At 49.6% G+C, this 19,089-nt stretch overlaps 2 protein-coding genes across 4 annotated transcripts in view; one reads left to right on the top strand and one right to left on the bottom strand.

Annotated features, from left to right (window-relative positions):
- Positions 1-2,889: 2,889 nt before the first annotated feature.
- Map6d1 (MAP6 domain containing 1) lies at positions 2,890-8,846 on the top strand. The gene is made up of 3 exons (XM_070028677.1): positions 2,890-3,284; positions 6,943-7,060; positions 7,443-8,846. Exons 1-3 carry the CDS (start codon positions 2,890-2,892, stop codon positions 7,521-7,523), a joined length of 594 nt encoding a protein of 197 aa, XP_069884778.1. The 3' UTR covers positions 7,524-8,846.
- A 2,416-nt stretch (positions 8,847-11,262) lies between these two features.
- Yeats2 (YEATS domain containing 2) overlaps positions 11,263-19,089 on the bottom strand; it is a 98,747-nt gene continuing 90,920 nt past the window's right edge. For all 3 annotated transcript variants that reach the window (XM_070029681.1, XM_070029683.1, XM_070029682.1), the window contains exons 28-31: positions 17,619-17,845; positions 16,816-16,890; positions 15,532-15,605; positions 11,263-13,107 (exon numbers count right to left, since the gene is read on the bottom strand). In XM_070029681.1, coding sequence (XP_069885782.1) covers positions 12,999-13,107; positions 15,532-15,605; positions 16,816-16,890; positions 17,619-17,845 — 485 coding nt within the window. In that variant the 3' untranslated portion in view covers positions 11,263-12,998. The remainder of the gene's footprint in view (positions 13,108-15,531; positions 15,606-16,815; positions 16,891-17,618; positions 17,846-19,089) is intronic.

The raw sequence follows: 19,089 nt of genomic DNA, 5'->3' as shown, positions 1-19,089 counted from the left end.
CATACTCCTTTCCTTGTTCAGTTGACAGTAAAATGTTGAGAGTCTTCTCTCTGGCATAGCCTGAAATAACAACTGCAGTATTTTCTAAATGTTCCAGAGAAAGGTAGTGTTTTCTGGCACTGAGTGGCACATACAAAAGCTATTTTTAGGTTTTGCTTTCTAGGTTAAAACTGTAGCTAAATTAAGCCAGGGAAGTGACTTGGATAAATTCAGACTTGAAGCTGAGCCCTGTTGCACTTTACATTTGAAACTGCATTCTATTTGAGGCACCCTTCTGAGATGCCAGGCCATGGTAAGCTCGGCCTGCTGCAGTGGATTGAGGTCCAGATGTTAGCCTTGTTCAGGCTCGGTACACTGAGCCATCTGAGCATTGAGAGCTGTACTTCGTCAGCAAGATGGGAACCAAGTAGCCCGAGGAACATCATGTGGCTAGCTCTTAAAAGTCCAGTACTTCCAGTTCTCTGTATCCTTCTCCCACCAAGCTGAAATCGCCTCTGCTGTGTAGTACACTTACACTTAGCACACATTCTTTCCTAGCAGCCCTTCTGGAAAAGATCATTTTAACCAAGCCTTTGCTTTGGATGGGGGAGGGGGACTTTGCCACAACATTTCTACATGTGTTAACAACCTTTTATTAGCTGAGGTAAGATGTTTCCAAAGATGGGACAGGAGGCTGAGTTCTCACGATGTTTACATCTTGCCACAGTCAGAACAGGAAAACAGCCAGTGAGGACATTGGCCTGTGTTCCTGCTCTGTGGCAGTGAAGGGATGTTTAGAAGTCTCTAGAAAGCTAGAAGTAGTGACCTATATCTGTAATCCAAGCACTCAGCAGGCTGAGGCAGGAGGATCAGGAGTCTGAGACCAGTCTAGGCTACACAGATTCTGTTCCCAAAAAGGTCAAGCTTGGGAGTATGCTTCAAGATGTAGATAGAATGCCTGTTGATAGAATGCCTGTCTAGCGTTTTAGGCGTTAGCATGGGTTCAATCCCCAGCACAACAAAAAGGAAAAAAAATAGAGAAGTATATGAATCATTCCCTCACATAAAGTCCCTCAGCACTGGAACCTTTGGACAGGGAAAAACCATGCTTCCTACAAGTGTCTGGGAGGGCCTGGGCCTCATGCTGCCTCTGCGAGGCCTCTCCTACTAGCCCGCTAGGGCAGTTAGCATTCTTAGCTTGGTTTCTCTGCCAACCCTGATCGCTGCCTTCCTGACTCATGTACCATTTGAGCTGTACGGCCTCGGAAGTGAGGAGTCCCCTGAATGCCACCTGCCATTGTGTAGCCTCCCTCTGCAGTCACGTCCATAGACCTGTTGAGTCTTCCCCTCATTCAATAAATGGCAGCACATCGAGGGGTCCAGGTGCTAGGACCACCCTATGCACACATCCAGCCCAAGGCATGGCATCACCAACTGCTGAAATGAAGCCAATTTTGGCTTCTCTGTCTCACCTCTTATTTCTAGAACCTTGCTCCACTCATGCCCAGTTTCTGAGCCTATTTGGTGCAGTTCTCATCTCCAGTCCTTGCACTGTGGAGACTTTTAGCGGGTCTGGCCTCTTAAATGTCTCGTATTTCTCCATATGGAAACCAGGAACACTTCAATCATTCCTGTGGTCACAAAAAAAATTCCTGTGTGGCCACCAAAGCCACCTATCTGCACTCTGCTACCTTTCTAATCCTTATCCATCCTCTTGCCTCCTGTTTGTACAGCCTTGGCGTAGTCCAGCTTTGTGTCTGGATGCCCAGCACAGTAATCCTGTGGGCACTAGCATTACTCCTAGCACACAGCAAGGACTTTCTTGTTTGATGAATAAAGAAAAAAAGGGGTTGGGGTGTGTCTCTGTGGGAGAACGCTTGTCTAAGCATGCACAAGGCCCTAGGTCCCCTCCCCAGCACTGGAAAAAATTAAAAGCTGCTTTTCTTCTCTGCAGGAGTATCGAAGACACCAACTTGATGTGCCAGGCTAACTAACCCAGGGCCTGGTACAGAGTTCACAAAGGCATCTTGCTCTGGGCCTGGAGAGCTGGTGCATGGGGCTCCCCTAAGCACACCCCTGCCTTTTTTTTTTTTTTTTTTTGTCTCTTTCCATTCGCCTTCTGAGAGCAGACTTCGTTGGTAGTGGTGGAAGGCTTTCTGATCTCCAGACTCCATTGGCTGTATCTGAATGCCAGTTCAATGAATGTGAATAGGAAGTATACATAGCTGCCTGGTGGGCCAGGGCCTGGTCTGCTCGAGGCTCCTTTGCTATGATTAAAGTGATGTTTGGAGAGATGAATGGACTGACTGGCAGGACCGTACCGCAGTCCTCTGAGATGCAGACTGGATCTTTTCCAAGTGCAAACTTGAGAGTGCTGGCTAATTCAGCTTCAACTGTGTTATTGGCAATTGGTCTGCAATGCATACGGAGGATGAATGGGAGACTCAGCCTTCAGAGGGTGGCTAGGAAGTTGTTTCTGTCCCTGTCCTGCACTAAACTGACCTTTAGCTGGACGGTTACCCTCACTTAACTGCATTGGAACAATGGAACAATCATGCACCGAACAGTGGAGACAGGAGCCATCTCCATCTGCGCCCGCCTCTGCGTAGCCCATTACAGGCTGGGGGGAACTTTGGATCCAAGTTGGGCAGACCGCGGGCGGCTTCGGGTGCCCCCTGGCGCCCGCAGGCCTTCGGTGGTGCCGCTCTCCCCCGGCCGTCGCCCGCACCGCGGCTGGGGGGGGGCAGGGGGGGAGCTGCGGAGGGCGGCGCGGCGCTTCCCCCTGCGGGGCGCACAGCCCAGGCTGGGGGGCGGCGCCGCGGCGGCGCAGGGGGCCGCGGGGGCGGGGCCGCGGGCGGGAGCGGCGCGGCCCGGAGCGCGCGGCGCGGCGCGGCGCGCACGGGGACCGGCATGGCGTGGCCCTGCATCAGCCGCCTGTGCTGCCTGGCGCGGCGCTGGAACCAGCTGGACCGCTCCGACGTGGCGGTGCCGCTGACCCTGCACGGCTACTCGGACCTCGAGGGCGAGGAGCCGGGCTCGGGGGGCGCCGCCGCCAGCAGGGGCCCGTCGCCGGCCGTCGTCGCCCGGGACCCCGGCCGGGACGTGCCGCTCACTCAGTACCAGCGCGACTTCGGCGTGTGGACAGCGCCCGCGGCGCCCCGAGACGCGGGAGCCCGCGATGCGGCCCAGGGACGCGGGCCGGGGGCTGGCGGCCGCAGGGGCCGCGGCGCGGCGCCCCCCGCCCGGGGCGTCTACGTGCTGCCCCTCGGCGACGCGGACGCCGCCGCAGCCACCACATCGTACAGGTATCGGCCTGGCGCCGGGGGAGCCGCGGCCGGGGCGGGAGGACCGGGTGGGGAGGAGGTGGAAGAGCCCAAGCCCCGCACGACCTCGAGAGCCTCCGGCGGACTCGGAGGGCAGGTCGCGCTCCCGCCCCGACACCGCAGGCGCCGTCCAGATTGGCAGCCGCGGGCCGGGAGCTCCCGCCCTCCCTCCTCCCGGAGCCCGCTGCCGCCTCGGGCAGAGGGTCGGTCCCCAAGGCCTGCCTGGCACCGAGCTGGAACTCGCTTCCCCTTAATTTCTATGGGGCGGGCGTAGCCACACCGGGGGTGCACGGATGGACCCCCACCCCTAGGCCAGGGCCTGCCATGGGAATGTTAGGGTCCCGGGGGAGGGGAGGGTGTCTGCGGGACAACTGGGGGCGTCCTCCTTTACTTCTGCACTTACAAAAGTAACACTGTAGGGGAAAAAAATGGAACTGGGCTAACCAATATTGCCTCAACCACTTCCCAGATCGACGGTGCTAAGTCTTACTGGACTCAGTACTCATGGCTCCCTTCTCCCTGCTACTTTCCCCCACTTACTGTGGATGTCTGGCCATGTTATGGGCTGTTCTACAACATGAATCTTAATAAATGTGTTGTTTATCCTATGTGTATGTGTGTGTATATATATATGCATATATATATATATGTGTATATATCCTAATGCTTACTCCCTTATTGGTATTTATGCAGCCTCTAAATAGAGGCTATTAAACACTTCCATTATGGCAGGAATTTCCCCCTCAGGTTCCTTGAAGGTGTGGTGGGAGGTCAAGGATGTTTGAGCTAGGCCATTGTCCTGATGTGGGGATGGGCTGTTTACAGCACAGCCACAGGATGGGGGACGACATGCACAGTAATGGGACCCCTTAAACATATACAACTCAAGGAAGCAAAGTGCAGAACAAGCTCCTTCACTTGTATGCCCTGATTAAGGAACTTGATGTGGCTGTGGCAGCAGGGTGTGTTTTGTACTCACTGACAGGTGCTCGTCAAGCTGCTTGGCATTTGAGTGGCACTGTTTGTGGCAGGGAAGACAGGGCTCCTGTAGGGCAGGGGGCAGGTCTGACTACCACTGGTGGGTGTGCGCCTTGCAGAGTGGTGGGATTGCAGAAGGGACAGAAGCCCTCCCTGATCAGACAGGTCTAGCCCTGTATTGAGCAGCGGGGGGTAGCGAGGGTTGTCCCTCACCCATCCAGCACAGGTTGAGCTGGAATGTGGCCGTGAGTCCTCTTAGCACTCAGATGGCATGGGTACTAGCTACCACTTAGCACACACAGGTACTAGGTTCCATGCTTGTTGTGGGGAAACTGCAAAGCCTGTTAGCCATCCCTGTTCCTCAGCTGAGTGGCTAGTGCAAGATGATCCAGCTTTGACAGGCAGAGCAGGCTGAGGAACCCACCTCTTGCCTCAGAGATCAAAGGTGTAGCCCCACTGGTTTCTTGAACCAGGTCCCAAAGCCAGCAGTGGAAAAGACTGAAAGATGCGAAAGGGGCCTCTGCAGAGTTCTTTCTGGTGTGTAAACTCTGCTTCTCCAGCAGTTTCCTCCTCTGGAGGGTAGGAATAGCAAGAGATTGGCTGATTGGGCCTTTGCCCCCAGCTCAGGCAGACACAGAATCACTGAAGAACTTGGCTCCTTGCAGCATCATACCCACTAGCCTCTGAGACCTGGCTTGAAAGATGTACATCATCTAAGCAAGCTGCTCACAAAATTCAGAAAGCAAATGGATAGAGGGACCTCAAAGACATCCCAGAAGTGTGGCCTCTGGGATGAATCCATAGGCCTCATCCTCTCCCAAAAGAAGGGTCTTGCTTTTCCTAATCACCAAGCAAGATCGGTGTTCCTTGTTTGCCTGGGGAATGGTCTTAGGAAGTCTTGTACTGCTAGCTGGGGTCCTGTCATGGCACCTGCTAGCACCTCACTTAGACTTCTCTCTTTGACTGAGGCCCATGAGGTGGGTTGGTAGAGGAGCGTGCTTAGAACACTGTAAGGGGTTGGCACGCAGTGGGCACAACCAAGCTTATATTTTAAAATCATCTTGGCGGGAGCCATACTCTGCCTTCTTCCTTTTCTGGGCAGTCACCACGCCCTGCTGATTTCATCTTATGTCCATTCTGTGTCCCACTAAAGTGCCTTTCTGCCAGGGCGGCCTCTTCCAGTGTGGGCCCAGGGATCTTACTAGGCCTTGGTGTTGAACCCTTCCTGCCTGGGACAGCAGCTCAGCTCAGGTGATGGGGGACAGAAGGGCACACGCAGGGGAGGACCTGCTTCCCTAGGAGACAGAGCAGCAGATGGTTTGGGCAGCTGGTCTTTTGAATCTTGCAGTTTCAGAAGCAAAAACTACCTGACAGCCTGGCCCAGCCCTCTTCCTGGCACCCAGGGCTCCCTGAGTGCTGACAACGGACAGACACTGCCCTCCCTGTCCATGCTGACCTCCCAGCAAGGCCCCAGCTGTGTTGCTGCCAAGAAGAAAAGGCGCCTTTGTTGACCTCAGGGCTTGAGGCCAGGCCGGAGCACATCTAGCGTGGGCTGCAGAGGGGCACGAGCAGCCCAGTGCACAGGCAAGTGCTGTACTGACCAGGCAGTGTGATCATGGGAACCCAGCCTTCCTGAGCTCCGTCTAAGCAGGGAAATTGAGCTGGGTGCTGATGGCTTACACCTGCAATTATCGCTGCTCCAGGAGGCTGAGATCTGAGGTTCATGGTTCAAAGCCAGCTGAGGCAGGGAAGTTCATGGGACTCTTATTTCCAGTTAAGCACCAAAAAAGCCGAAAGTGGAGCTATGGCTCACTCAAGTGGTAGAGTGCTAGCCTTGGGCAAAAGAGCTAAGAGACAAAACCTCAACCCCGGAGTTCAAGTCCCAGGACTGGCACCGAAAACAAAATAGAGGTTTGGTTGGCTCTGAACAATTAAGTCTTCCAACCAAAAGCTGCCCATAGGACATGGGACAGGGCTGTAACATCTCTGTCCTTCCCTCCATGGAACTGGCTTCCCCCACGCAGATCTGCCCCCTACCTGGAGTCTCAAGAAGCTCACAAGTCCATTCCTCAAAACGCCTAGAACCCTGCAAAAGCCAGGCCATCTTGCAGCTTTTGAGATGGCCACTATCAGTCACTCCCAAATGCATACACATTTACATAATATACACATGTCATACATACATTCTTGAGAATGCTGACCTTTCTTAAGCCCCCTATTATAATCAGGTACAGGGAACCTTGCTGTGCTGGGGACTGACTGTCTAGGCTTGGCACTTCCTCTAGTCATAAGTGGCCTAGCCTCTGGAGGAAGTTTCAAGACTAGACAGCAGGACTTACCTGTTGCTAAGGCCCAACATACCAGAGGTTGCCATTCTGGGGGGAAATAAGGCCCAGGTGCTGAGTTCTGCCCTTACTGGGTTTGTTGTCACCTGTACCATGAAAGTAAGTTAGAGGTTAGGGCTGGCAAGGACTTCTGGCAAACACTCAGGCAAAGGGCTGGACAGGTGCGGTCTGTCTGGGCCACCTGCTCTGCCATTACTGCCTGTGTAAGGAGAATGAAGAGTCAGCTGGGCTGAAGCAGGATCGCAGCAGGGGCCAGGGCCTTGCACTCCAAGGCCCTGATGACTGTGCAAGGTTATGCCTCTATTTTTCTGTTACAGGCAAGAGTTCCAGGCTTGGACCGGGGTGAAGCCCTCAAGATCCACCAAGGCAAAACCAGCTCAGGTCATCACAACCCACACCTCTGGATGGGATGGCAGTCCTGGACCTGCTTTCCAGGTCAGTCCAAGTGGGCAGGGCTGCAAGGGTTGGAGCCCCAGATATCTCTTTTACAGGATAGGGATCTAGGAGCCAGATTCTGGTAGCACCAAATGGCATTAAGATCAAGGACAGCAGTGCCTGGTCAACCTTAACAGAAAACCAAGCACTTGTCTTTAGCCAGGTGCGTGTCTATAGTGTTGGCTTCTTGGTGGGCAGGGTCTCCTTCCAAAATCCCAACCCATCCAACTCACAAGTGCTGGGAGGGGACGTCGTAGCTTAGTACTTGGGCCACAGGTAAAGTCTTGTGTTTCGTCCCCAAGTATGCATTTGTGTTGAGGGAAGGGAAGAGATTGGGTTGGTGGAACTGAGTTCATGGATGTAACCATGTTTTGCTTTTCAGGTTCCTGAAGTGAGGAAGAAATTCACACCTAACCCGTCAGCCATCTTTCAAGCTCCAGCTCAGAGGATTCTCAATGTGTAATGGCCCTGGTTGGGTGGGCAGCAGACACCATGGCTGCCAGAGCACCGAGGAGCAGGCTCAGGCCCGACTGCTGTTGCCAGGGCCCCGGACTGAGAGCCTGGCTCAGTCCTCTATCAGGAGGGGTCTGAGTGCGATGGCATGGAGGAGTGGTATAGGGAACACACCATCACCAGCTCCACTTGGCCTTGCCAACCTCATGTGAAGACTTCCTGTTAACAGTTGCCATTCGGCCTCCTTGGGCTTTTACATCTCAGGAAGCTGAGGAATATGGATGTATCAGGTCCTCAGCAGAACCAGTTAAGCCCACTTTGGGTGGCTTCCCCAGGTTGCATGATAGTTTTATTCATTTTATAGCCTATGGTAACTCCGGGCAGTATCCTAGTGTCTTCCTACAATGGCTCGGGTGTTTCAGTCATGGAAGGTTCTCATCTCCTAGTGACAGCATAGTGATGCTAAATCACCGGGAATGTTTCCCAAAGAAAAGTAGGGATCACGGGGCTTCAAAGACAATTTCTTCACAGCCAAGATGATCCCCATGTTTCAGCAAGCCATTTCTTGGGATGAGTGAAGTATTCAAAGTACAAGTTTCATTTACCTGTGGTGGTTTCTAAAGGTGGACCCTGTATTTTATTACCCACTTTGTTTTAACACAGGAAAGATTAGAAGGGAACCAACATGCACAGGCCTTAGCACTGGGAGCGCTGGTGGCAATGTGGCCTCATCACCAGCCCTTCCTCCACCCCTGCCCCCCCCCCCCCCCCCCCGCTCCTGCAGTGAACCTGTGGCAAGGGTAGCTCTTCATCTTTAGAAGGCCCTTAGGTCTTAAATCCCAGCCAGTGTGGCTGCCTGGCCTGCTCTGCATATCAGCCCTGCAAACATCTGAAGAGCTGATATGTGTGGCATGGACGTCTCCCCCCAGTGAAGGAAGCAACTTTGGCAGGGTGGTTTCTCAGCCCGCAGGGGGCTCTTGTCTATGCAGCATGTGGCTCCTGGTGGTGGCACTCAGGTTTCAGACCCGGAAGTGAGCATTTCCTAACTCAGCGCCCCAGGTACTGGCTGAGGCAGGCACAGGCCTCCTGCACAGCAGCACAGGACACGTGGGGCTGAGGGTCAGTCTGAAGCTAGACTGGACTGCTGTGCATGAAGGGACCTGTCAGTTCCCTCGCTGGTTTGCATGTTCCGTGTTGCTGAGTGACTGCCTGCTGGGCATTTTAATGTGGGAGGTGAGCAGATTAACTGCAGTCTGACTACTAAAATGCAAAAATGTACTGTTCTGATTTCTTAATTTATGTCTTTAAGTGAATACATGAATACCTTCTCACACCTTTTTAATCCCATCTCTCAATACTAAGAACCTTAATGTAGAGGGAGATCTAAGCTGTCCTTGCTAAGGGACAGAGGTCCTGCAGGAATGTTGTGAGCATCCTCACCCAGGACCACGGGGAAAGGGTTGCCTGTGCTGCTGGTCCTGGGTGCCAGCTGTGCTTTTTGCTAGCTGTGTGCTGTGGGACCTTTGGCTTCATCTACAAGCAAAGCTGCTACCACCCAAACCTGCGGGTTTACTAGGCACTCAAGCTTGCACACAGGATGAGCACAGTAAAGCCTCCCAAGGCAGCTGCTTGAGTGATTTCTTTCCTCAGCATCTCTACCCTGGTGCCAACCAGTTTGCACCTGGGCCACAGGGCCTCAAGCCCACAGCCTCACTCAAGCCCTTCCCAGGGCCCACTGGGAAGCCCACACACTTGATGCTTTGATTTTCTTGCCTGGGGATGCAGGCTCCACTGCCCCTGGCTGGCACAAAACAAGTCCTGCCCCTTCCTACTAGCAGCTGCAGAGCCTTCCTGCACTGGTGAAATGCTATCCAGGACCTCTGCAGTGCTGCAGACTGCCCTGCATGGACACCCCAACACCACAGCTTTCCCTGCCAGGCTGCATCAGTTACCAGGAAACCTGGCTCTTAAACCCACCTATCTGCTCCCCACTGTGCCCCACAGTAGTCTAGGACCCCAGTAGCACCTGAGTCAAGTCTCAGCTGCATCCAGTCTACACCAACCTTACACAGACACTATATGCAGATGGCAGGAAATGACTGAGACTGACCACTATCTCTGAGAAAGGCATCATGGGTAGCTTTTTTTTGGGTGGGGGGTAGAAGGGGGTGAGTCTGGTCTTGGGGCCTGAACTCTGGGCCTGGGCACTGTCCCTCAGCTCTTCAGCTCAAGGCTAGCGCTCTACCACTTGAGCCACAGCACCACTTCCGGCTTTTTTCTTTTTGCTTATGTGGTGCTGGGGAATCGAACCCAGGGCCTCAGGCATGCAAGGCAAGTGCTCTACCACTGAGCCACCTTCCCAGCCCATGGGTAGCTATTTTTCATACTTTATTATACTTGTTAAAATTTCTATAAAATTTTAAGCATTTTTGTATTATATATAAGAAAGTTTTTAAAAATAAAAAGCAGGGCTGGGAGTGTGGCTCAAGTGGTAGAACACCTTCCTAGCAAGTACAAGGCCTTTTCAAACCACTCTCAGTTATTCCAAATAACTGTGAGATTATAATTGCCACAAAATAGTTACATTTGGAACAATAATAAACCATCCAATCTGTTAACTAATTGTAGCCTACAGAAAGCGTTCAACATGAATGAACTGAAGTGACCACTACAGAACTGCTGCAAAGCCATGGCATGTTTGAAGGAAGTGGAAAGCTCCTTTCCCAGGTCAAAGGGGTTTGAAATCATCCAGATCAAGGTCCTGCTTCTCAGTTTCCACAGCATGGAGCTCTAGTTCAAGCAATCAACAGCAGCTTTTATGAAAAGCTAGACAGGCTCCCATAAGCCAGTGGCTTATGCTTGTAATCCTAGCTACTCAGTAGGTTTAAGAGTTCTCAGGACTGCAGTTTGAAGCCATCCCAGGCAGGAAAGACTGAGACTCTGATATCTCCCACTAGCCACCCAAAAGGCAGAAGTGGAGCTGTGGCTCAAGTGGTAGAACATGAGCCTTGAGCAAAAAACCCTCAAGGACTGCCCCAGACCCTAAGTTCAAGGCCCAAGACTGGCACAAGAAAAAGGAAAGAAAAAAAAAAAAAGAGGGTCTGCTGGATGATGGAGGGCCCACTTGAGGCAGATGTGCAGGAGTCTGGCCACTCATGCAGGGTTCCTTCAATCAGGGAGACCCTTTTTGTTCCCATGACATGGATCCCAGCCCTGCTGCTCTCCACACCCTGGCAGAGATAACTAGTGTTAGGGAAGACAGGGCTGAGCCTGGCTCTCTTTTCTTGCTTCCCCCAGCCTACTTGGTTTTCTCAGTGTGATCCAGTAAAGTCTGGTGTCCCAAAAAGCTACTTCCAGGTAGAAATTACTGCCTTCAGAAAACTAAAGTTTTCAGAGCCTCTCAGCTCCAGTGTTTCTCCACTGTTATTTTTTTAGCCATGTGACAGCAGATGGTCGTAGCATAAGGACTGTGTCACAGAAGCAACTTCCGGACCTCAGCTTGTCCAATTTTATCTCACCAGATAAGCCAGTTTGCTTGACAGTTTCCCTCTGTCTTGGCCTGCAGGAAATGGAGCTCATTTATGCTGTATTCTTTTGCCCCCAGCTGCTTATCAGATACAATTATGTCTTGGTCAACATGCAGCACCTTCCAAGTTTTGAAAGACTTTTTTCTGTAACTATCATCTTTTATTTTGGGTAGTTGGGCAACACGTTTTGGAAGGAAGCCCCTTCCAAAGTCACAAAACTCATCACAAATACTAAAATGTTTATTGTAGACTTACACAATTAGGTTACAAATGATGATAGAAATACATTTAAAATGTTAATACATGGAGACTGTTAAATGGGAATCTCCTTAGGTTTCCATACCTGTGCTAAATTATGAATCTGTTCTTATTTGGCTCTTCCACCCTGTAGGTCTTAGTCCTGGTGTTGACCACATCTACTCACCGGCCTATCAGCCTTGCTTGTGGCAGGTTATGTATACAATGTCTCAACCTCATGTGCTGACATAATGTACTGACATAATTATCACTGAGCCAGTAATTAATATTACTAAGCCAGAGGGATGGAGGTGTGGCCCAGCAGTATCACACCAACCTAGGAAGCTCAAAGCCCTGAGTTCAAACCCCCAGTACTGTCACATTTATATATACATGTGCCAAGAGTGTCCTAAGCTCTATCAAATAGATTTCTTCTGCATTTGTAACTTTTAGATGCTGAATTAAGGTAGATTTTATCCAGCCACCTCCCTGCTTTATTTTCCTGACACAGACTTGTGTGAGAGCCATGAAACCTAAATTACACTGCTTGAATAGTTTCTTGATTCTGATTTAAAGGTTTCAAATTTTCTTCAAGCAGAATATGAGCAGGTTTCTAGTTGAGAGTAAGTTCTTTCCTTTGTCCTCCTGATATAAACCATGAGAAGACTCAGAAGGCCCCTGCAGATCTGGACACCGCAGTGGCCCTGCTAACTGCTCTTCTGCCTACTTCTTTCTCCCCTTGGGGGTGGGGGTCGGGGAACTCTGCTTGTTTCTGAGCACTGCTGTCTCCCCTCTGGGCGTGAGCAATTGAGTCGTTATTTCTTCAACCTTAAAGACACTCACCAGTGTTTCTGTCAAACACTTTTCAACTTGGGGAAAACCTTGGCAGAGAAGAACAGGGTTCTAGATCCACTGAGGACCAATAAGGCTGGCCTAGCTTGTCCAGGGCTGCTTCGCACATAAGAGAAAACAGCAGAAGGGCCCGCAGCCCACATATCTGGGGCATGACACACATGGGCACCACTATGACTCTCCCCCCAGAGCTTCGGATTTTAGATGCTCTCTATCCCCTCCTTGCAGCATGGTGGGCATGGTCAAACCTCTTCCTGCCTTCTACTGGGGGCCTGCCACCTTGTGATGCTGCTTTACTGCCATCATGCTCCTGTGCTCCACAGAAAAAGAATTTTGCTCAGTATACAGCCTCCAAGGACTTTGTGGTTTTGCATGGTACCACTTCCTCCTGTAACTGGCTCACCTGTGCTGAGGGCAGCCCTCCACTGCTAGGCCAAGTAGGAGAGGACCACTTGCTTACATGGAGCTTACCACCGCCTCATGATAACCCCAGCCAACCAAGGGAGTGACACCGTTAGCCTGCCACATTCACCTCCACCTCCTGAGGATTCAGCCCATGGTGCCCTCTCCCCCAGCACAGCTAGGGAGGGAGGGAGAGCCTGGTACACTGGCCTAGCCCTGCTCCTGGAGCCGTAAGAGTGAAGAATGCAAGGTGACAGAGCAGGTATGACTCCATGTTCTTCCACAACCCGGAAGCAGAATCTGTCCTACAGGGTTTCATCTGCACTGGACACTGCTGTTACTCACTTGGGTAGAGGCCATAGCTTGGTTGCCACAGAAAATGACCTTCTCCAAACAAAAGAGTCACCACAGTTCAGGAACTTCAGAGAGCTTCAAAACTTGCTTTCCTAGGAGCATGTTCACTGTGTTCATGGATCCTCATTCAATATTCCCATGTGTTTGTTTGTGAGGAAGTCCAGAAAAGGAATACTGCAAATGGCCTGGTGGATATTACTCACTGTAATCTCTTTGGGAATCCTGGTCAAACAAAACAAAACAAAAAACAACCCAAAGATGTTACCAGGTGTAATGCTGTCAGATCTATCAATTTACCAAAGGGACCATTCTCTGCACAGGCTTATGGAAGGGGATGATGACGAGTGCCAAGCAATGATTTAGGGGGCATTTTTGGGGTATGAGTGCCAGGTACATTTTCTCTCCTGTTCCTGAATTGCCTTATATTTTGTTGAAAGATTCAGCTGACCATCAATCACAATCCTACTCAAACTCAGGGTTCAAATCTCATTTCCCACTCATAGGAAAGAGAAATATTCCAACACTGAATAAAAAAATGACTAGAAAAAAAAAAAAGAAACTTAAAGTAGGATAGGAGAGAATAGGCTTGTGATTTAGTTTCAGTAGTCTGAAGAATATCAAAGTACCATGGAACTCTGGGACCCTATTTCCTATCACTTAAAAAGATGGTAGAGGGGCTGGGAAGGTGGCTCAGTGGTAGAGCGCTTGCCTTGCATGCATGAGGCCCTGGGTTCAATTCCTCAGCACCACATAAGCAAAAAGAAAAAAGCCAGAAGTGGTGCTATGGCTCAAGTGGTAGAGCACTAGCCTTGAGCTGAAGAGCTGAGGGACAGCGCCCAGGCCCAGAGTTCAGGCCCCACGACCGGACACCCCCCCCCCCAAAAAAAAAGATGGTAGACATAGGCCAAGTCTCTTGACTACTCAGGAAGTGATCAGGAGAATCATGGTTCAAAGCCTTAGCTAAGATAAACAGTGAGATTCTTATTACAATGAAAAGGCTGAATGTGGTGGGGCATGCCTGTAATATCAGCAGTGTGGGAGGCTTTTATAAAGTAGGAGAACCAAGTAGGTCTAGGCAAGCTTGGAAAAAAAAAGCAAGACCCAAAGCCGGGCAAGCACACCTATTATCCCAGCTACAGCAGTAAGGGGGGAAGGGAGGGAGAGAAGGATCACAGTACAGGTACATGCTTGGAGAGGAAGCAAGACCAGTGGCTCATGCCTGTAATCCTAGTTCCTTAGGAGGCTGAGATCTGAGGAATATGCTTCAAAGTCAGCCTGGGTAGAAGAGTCTTTGTGAAACTCTTATCTCCAATTAATCACCAAAAAGCTGGAAGTGGACCTGTGGCTCAAGTAATAGAACATTAGCCTTGAGCAAAAAAAGCTCAGGGGCAGCCGGGCGCTGGTGGCTTACGCCTGTAATCCTAGCTACTCAGGAGGCTGAGATCTGAGGATCACAGTTCAAAGCCAGCACGGGCAGGAGAGACCGTGAGACTCCTAGCTCCAATAAAACCACCAGAAAACCGGAAGTGGCGCTGTAGCTCAAGTGGTAGAGCGCTCGCCTTGAGCTGAAGAGCTGAGGGACAGCGCCCAGGCCCAGAGTTCAAGCCCCACGACCGACAAAAAAAAAAAAAAAGCTCAGGGGCAGTGGCCAGGTCCCGAGTTTAAGCCCTAGGATCAACACACACACACACTCTCTCTCTCTCTCCAAAAAAACCAAAAGGAATAAGGATGTGGCTCAAGTGGTAGTGTCTGGCCTAGCAGTGTGAGTGGCCAGGTCCCGAGTTTAAGCCCTAGGATAAACACACATACACTCTCTCTCTCTCTCTCTCTCTCTCTCTCTCTCTCTCTCCAAAAAAACCAAAAGGAATAAGGATGTGGCTCAAGTGGTAGTGTCTGGCCTAGTAGTGTGAGCAGGGGGCCATGAAAGGTACTGGCTCACTCCTGGTTTCAAGGACAATAAGCAGCAGGACTGGAACTCTTCACCCTCCTTCCTTTATTTCTCAGTACTTCCACTGTCTGATGTATGAAAATGTTGCACAGTCTAACACTGTTTTAAAAGCTTCCTCATGTCCCTAGGCACTTTTATAATATGAGAAATTAATGATAGTCTTTAGCATAAAGGAAAAACAAAACAGTATTTGTTTCCTTAGAAAAGCATGGTGTGGCCTACTTACATTTTCTCAGGCCTGAAGGCCCCGTCAGAGATAATCAGCAGAGGCTAGTGAACATAGGGCTTCAGTGCTAGAGACCTGAGTATGAATCTAAATTTTATCATTTTTCTGGAAGCAAAGAACATTACCCTTCAAAGCCATTTCTAAAACGGAATGAAAATAAAATGGTAAATATGTAAATACTGGCCCTAATGTCTGCCATATAATGGGTGCTGTTACTAACTTTAATTGCACAGAGCTGCTCCATGTCCCACCCTGTAATGTGGAGGGCAGGGACCTCTAGCAAAGCTTGAGCCTTCATGCCAAAAGGCTTTCAGAATGACAGAACAGACTTTCGAGTCTATCTGGCTCAAGGAATGTCCCAAGCACTGACAAAAATCTGCTGAACTGATTTAACTGTACAACATCTTTGGCAATGAAACTGCTGGGAAATAGCTGCACTTGTCAGAACATGGCTAGAGAAAGAGAAAAATACCTGTTGTGAGATGCTGCCCGGTATCCAACAGCTAGCGCCTGTCGCAAGATGTCACTCACCAGCTGCTCTGTGGCCTACAGGAGAAGATGCTGTTACTGTCAAAATGGTCACCTGCCTGCTCTTGAGGAGGGCTGGATCTGACTTCACCCTCACCCAAACTTTAAGGATCAAAAAGTCTCAACAAAAAATTGTAAGTCTGAAAACAACTACCAAGGTAAGAGTCCATGATTCTGAAAGAGCTGAATCCTGAATTGGGCTACTACCAACATATCTCTGTTGATAGAGGAGATGTGCTAGGGAAGGAACTGAGCTAGGATTAAGCCTGGCACACAGACAATAGCTTCCCAACTACTGCCCAGGGACAGGACAGTTGTGCCTGTTTCTGTGTTGTCTTTGACAATTCCCAAACAATGAGAGCACCGAATCCTATCCTGTAAAGCACCTGAAATGGCTACAAAATATGGCTATTAAAAAATATCTTTGGGGCTGAGAATATGGCTTAGTGGCACAGTATTTGTCTAGCATGTATGAAGATCTAAGTTCGATTCCTCAGTACACCACATAAACAGAAAAGGCTGGAGGTGATGCTGCGGCTCAAGTGGTAGAGTGCTAGACTTGAGCAAAAAGCTCAGGAACAGTGCCCAGGTACTGAGTTCAAGCCCCCAGACTGGCCAAGGGAAAAAAAAAAGAAAAATACTTTCACAGCTGGGGATGTTGGAAGCTCAGTGGTGGCACACTTGTTTAGGGTACACAAGGCCCAGTTTCCATCTCCAACCCAGAAAAAGTATCTTCAAGAATGGTCTTAGCAAAAATATTCTGGAAGATGCTTTAATACCCAGAGGAAACATGACTTAGTTAATTTAAAAACCAAAGGAAAAAAACTGAAAAAGCCAGGTGCCAGTGGCTCATGCCTGTAATTCTAGCTACTCAGGAGGCTGAGATCTGAGGATTTCGATTTGAAGCCAGCCCAGGCAGAAAAGTCTCTCCAATTAGCCACCAGAAAACCAGAAGTGGCTCAAAGTGGCAGAGCACTATCCTTGAGCACAATGATCTTAGGGTCAGCACTCAGGCCCTGAGTTCAAGCCCTAAGACAGACCAAAAGAAAAAAGAGAAAAAAAAAAAGGAAATTTAAACTCAAGGAAAAAAAAACAAAACAAAAACAAAACCCACAACCCTATCATCTGTGTTCTCTTTCTAAGTCTGTCCACAACTCAAAACAGCCTTGATCTACTTGGCTGGCCATGGTTCACATTCACAGTCCCTTTGCTGCCAGCAGACACCCACCTTTAAGATCATGTCCTCCACCACTGATGCATACACATTCCTGTGCAGTGCCACGGGCTGCAGGGTGATTCCAATCTGGAAAGGCAGAAAAAAGCCTTTGTTCTTATTTCTACATTAAAAACAGCTTCATTCCACCCAGGCAGACTCCTCTGACAAAAGATGTGCCTGGTTGGAAGGAGGACTCTACAAACATTCTGGATAAAACTCAAATATTGTTTCTATTCCCAAATCTCTATGGCAGAATAGCACAGTTGTGATATCCTGGGAATTTGAAAATACAAAATTCTGGAAGGCTTAGGAACCAGAGTCAAGGGCATAAGGTAACAAACTTGGAAATTACATCTTGTTCCATCTTCCCCTATAAGTGAGTGAACACTGTCTTTCCCTTTGTATCCTGAGCAGTTGCCAGTGGCAGATGCTAAAGAGCTACTAAGTTTCATGGGGAGTGGATAAATAGCTCCCTCCCTTGTAATCAGGGTCATGTGTACCACAGCACTCACTTGGGAGCTATAGAGCTGTGGGGAAAGATCACCCACTGAAGTGTAACTTGGAAGTATTACATGAAAGTGATGAAAAGTACTGAACTGTCTGTATGGAGACATTTTTGCTTCAAGCCCATGTTCAACAAGCAACCTTTCCCATGTAATTAACCTTGCTGAGTGCTGACATGCAAAGAGGAGGCACAGAGAGCACAGCTGGGTAACAGGTAATGCATTTCCATCACCAGGCTGCTCAAATTATGAGGCTAAACACCTTACACCTGGCGTCTATGATCTGCCAACACCGCAGGCCAGAGCTCCTACCTTCTGTGTGATGTCACCAACAAATTCAGAGCCTAGAGTTGGTGGCAAGTAGAACTTAATTTCTTCTTGTTTCTCTTCCTGCTCTTTTTTGATGTTTGCCTTTAATGGCTCTGACAAGCTGAGGATGTCCACCTCCTCCTCATTCTCCGGTTCCCTTTTCTGAAACTGCTGTAGGTCCTCCAGTTTCCGGCAGAGGTTGTTGGCAGAGGAGAAAGATGATGGGCACTCTAAATGAGAGGTAATCAGTCTTACGACAGCTGTGGTGACCACAGGAAAGGATTTATCTCATTGAGATAAACAGTGTGAGGAAGGAGACAGTCTCCAGGGAGCTGACCTCCTTTCCCATTGTAAAGTTCTATGATCTCCATGGTGAGAGCTAGGGCTTCCTAAGGTGGAAAGCAGACAGCATCATGCATTCTATGTGATACCACTGCCACCTAAGACAAACAGGATATCCTCGACTCCTAAGAGTCAACTCCTGACACCAAAAACCAGGCCCCGTTCCCAATAGGAATGTCTAACTGATTTGATTTCATCTTTAAAATCTGGAAAATTTTGCGCACTGAATAATATAAAAAGCATTTAACATGGGCAGGGATCGGAGGGGGGGAAACAGGGAAAGCGAAAGAAGGGGTGACATTGTCCCAAAAGAAATGTACTCATGGGGCTGGGAATGTGGCTTACTGGTACAGTGCTTGTGCACCAAGCCCTGGGTTCGATTCCTCAGTACCACATAAACAGAAAAAGCAAGTGGTGCTGTGGCTCAAGTAGTAGAATGAATGCTAGCTCAGAGAGTACCTAGGCCCTGAGTTCAAGCCCCAGGACTGGCAAAAAACAAAAACAAAAAAAATGTACTCATTGCCTGACTTAGGAAATAGTAACCCCTCTAACACCTTAACAATAAGATTATATTAAAAAAAAAAATCACAACATCCTCACCGCTCTAAGAGTAGTACTGTTTATATCTGAATGTGTACTGTGTGCCAGATTTAATAAGGACATGCGCACAAAAACAGCCACTGCCTGCCACTTCACTGATGAAGAGGTCCAGGTCCAGCCCCAAGCATAGGCTGGGCTCTCAGCACCCTGCAAGATGGTGGCAGGGCATCACTGAATGACTTTCTGTCTTACAGATAGTCTGTGTCCATCAGGCATGTTGACAGAAAGCTTCAGGTATTTTAATTAAGTACTGCAAGAGATCAGAGAAAGGAAGGGGCCTCCTACATAGATAGGCCTCTAGGAAGCCACACCCCACCCTCCACCTCTGAGCTGCAGGCTCCCTCTGACTGGATGGTGGAGCTTATTCTTTTTTTTTGTTTGTTTTTGTTTTTTCGGTTGTGGGGCTTGAACTCTGCCTGGACACTGTCCTTCAGTTCTTCAGCTCAAGGCTAGCATAGTCTACCACTTGAGCCACAGAACTACTTCTGGTTTTCTGGTGGTTTATTGGAGATAAGAGTCTCACAGACTTTCC

The sequence above is a fragment of the Dipodomys merriami genome, unplaced genomic scaffold (assembly GCF_024711535.1).
Source record: "Dipodomys merriami isolate MVZ:Mamm:240054 unplaced genomic scaffold, mDipMer1.0.p SCAF_2, whole genome shotgun sequence".
In the NCBI taxonomy this organism is placed as follows: domain Eukaryota; kingdom Metazoa; phylum Chordata; class Mammalia; order Rodentia; family Heteromyidae; genus Dipodomys; species Dipodomys merriami.
Note: the sequence above shows the minus strand (reverse complement) of the source record. Positions and strands in the feature narration are given on the sequence as shown.

Bases quoted from the DNA above. Each gene is read 5' to 3' on its own strand.
- Map6d1 (XM_070028677.1), top strand. From the start codon at position 2,890: ATGGCGTGGCCCTGCATCAGCCGCCTGTGCTGCCTGGCGCGGCGCTGG. The intron at 3,285-6,942 runs GTATCGGCCTGG...TTTCTGTTACAG, and splicing joins GCAGCCACCACATCGTACAG to GCAAGAGTTCCAGGCTTGGA. The intron at 7,061-7,442 runs GTCAGTCCAAGT...TTTGCTTTTCAG, and splicing joins GTCCTGGACCTGCTTTCCAG to GTTCCTGAAGTGAGGAAGAA.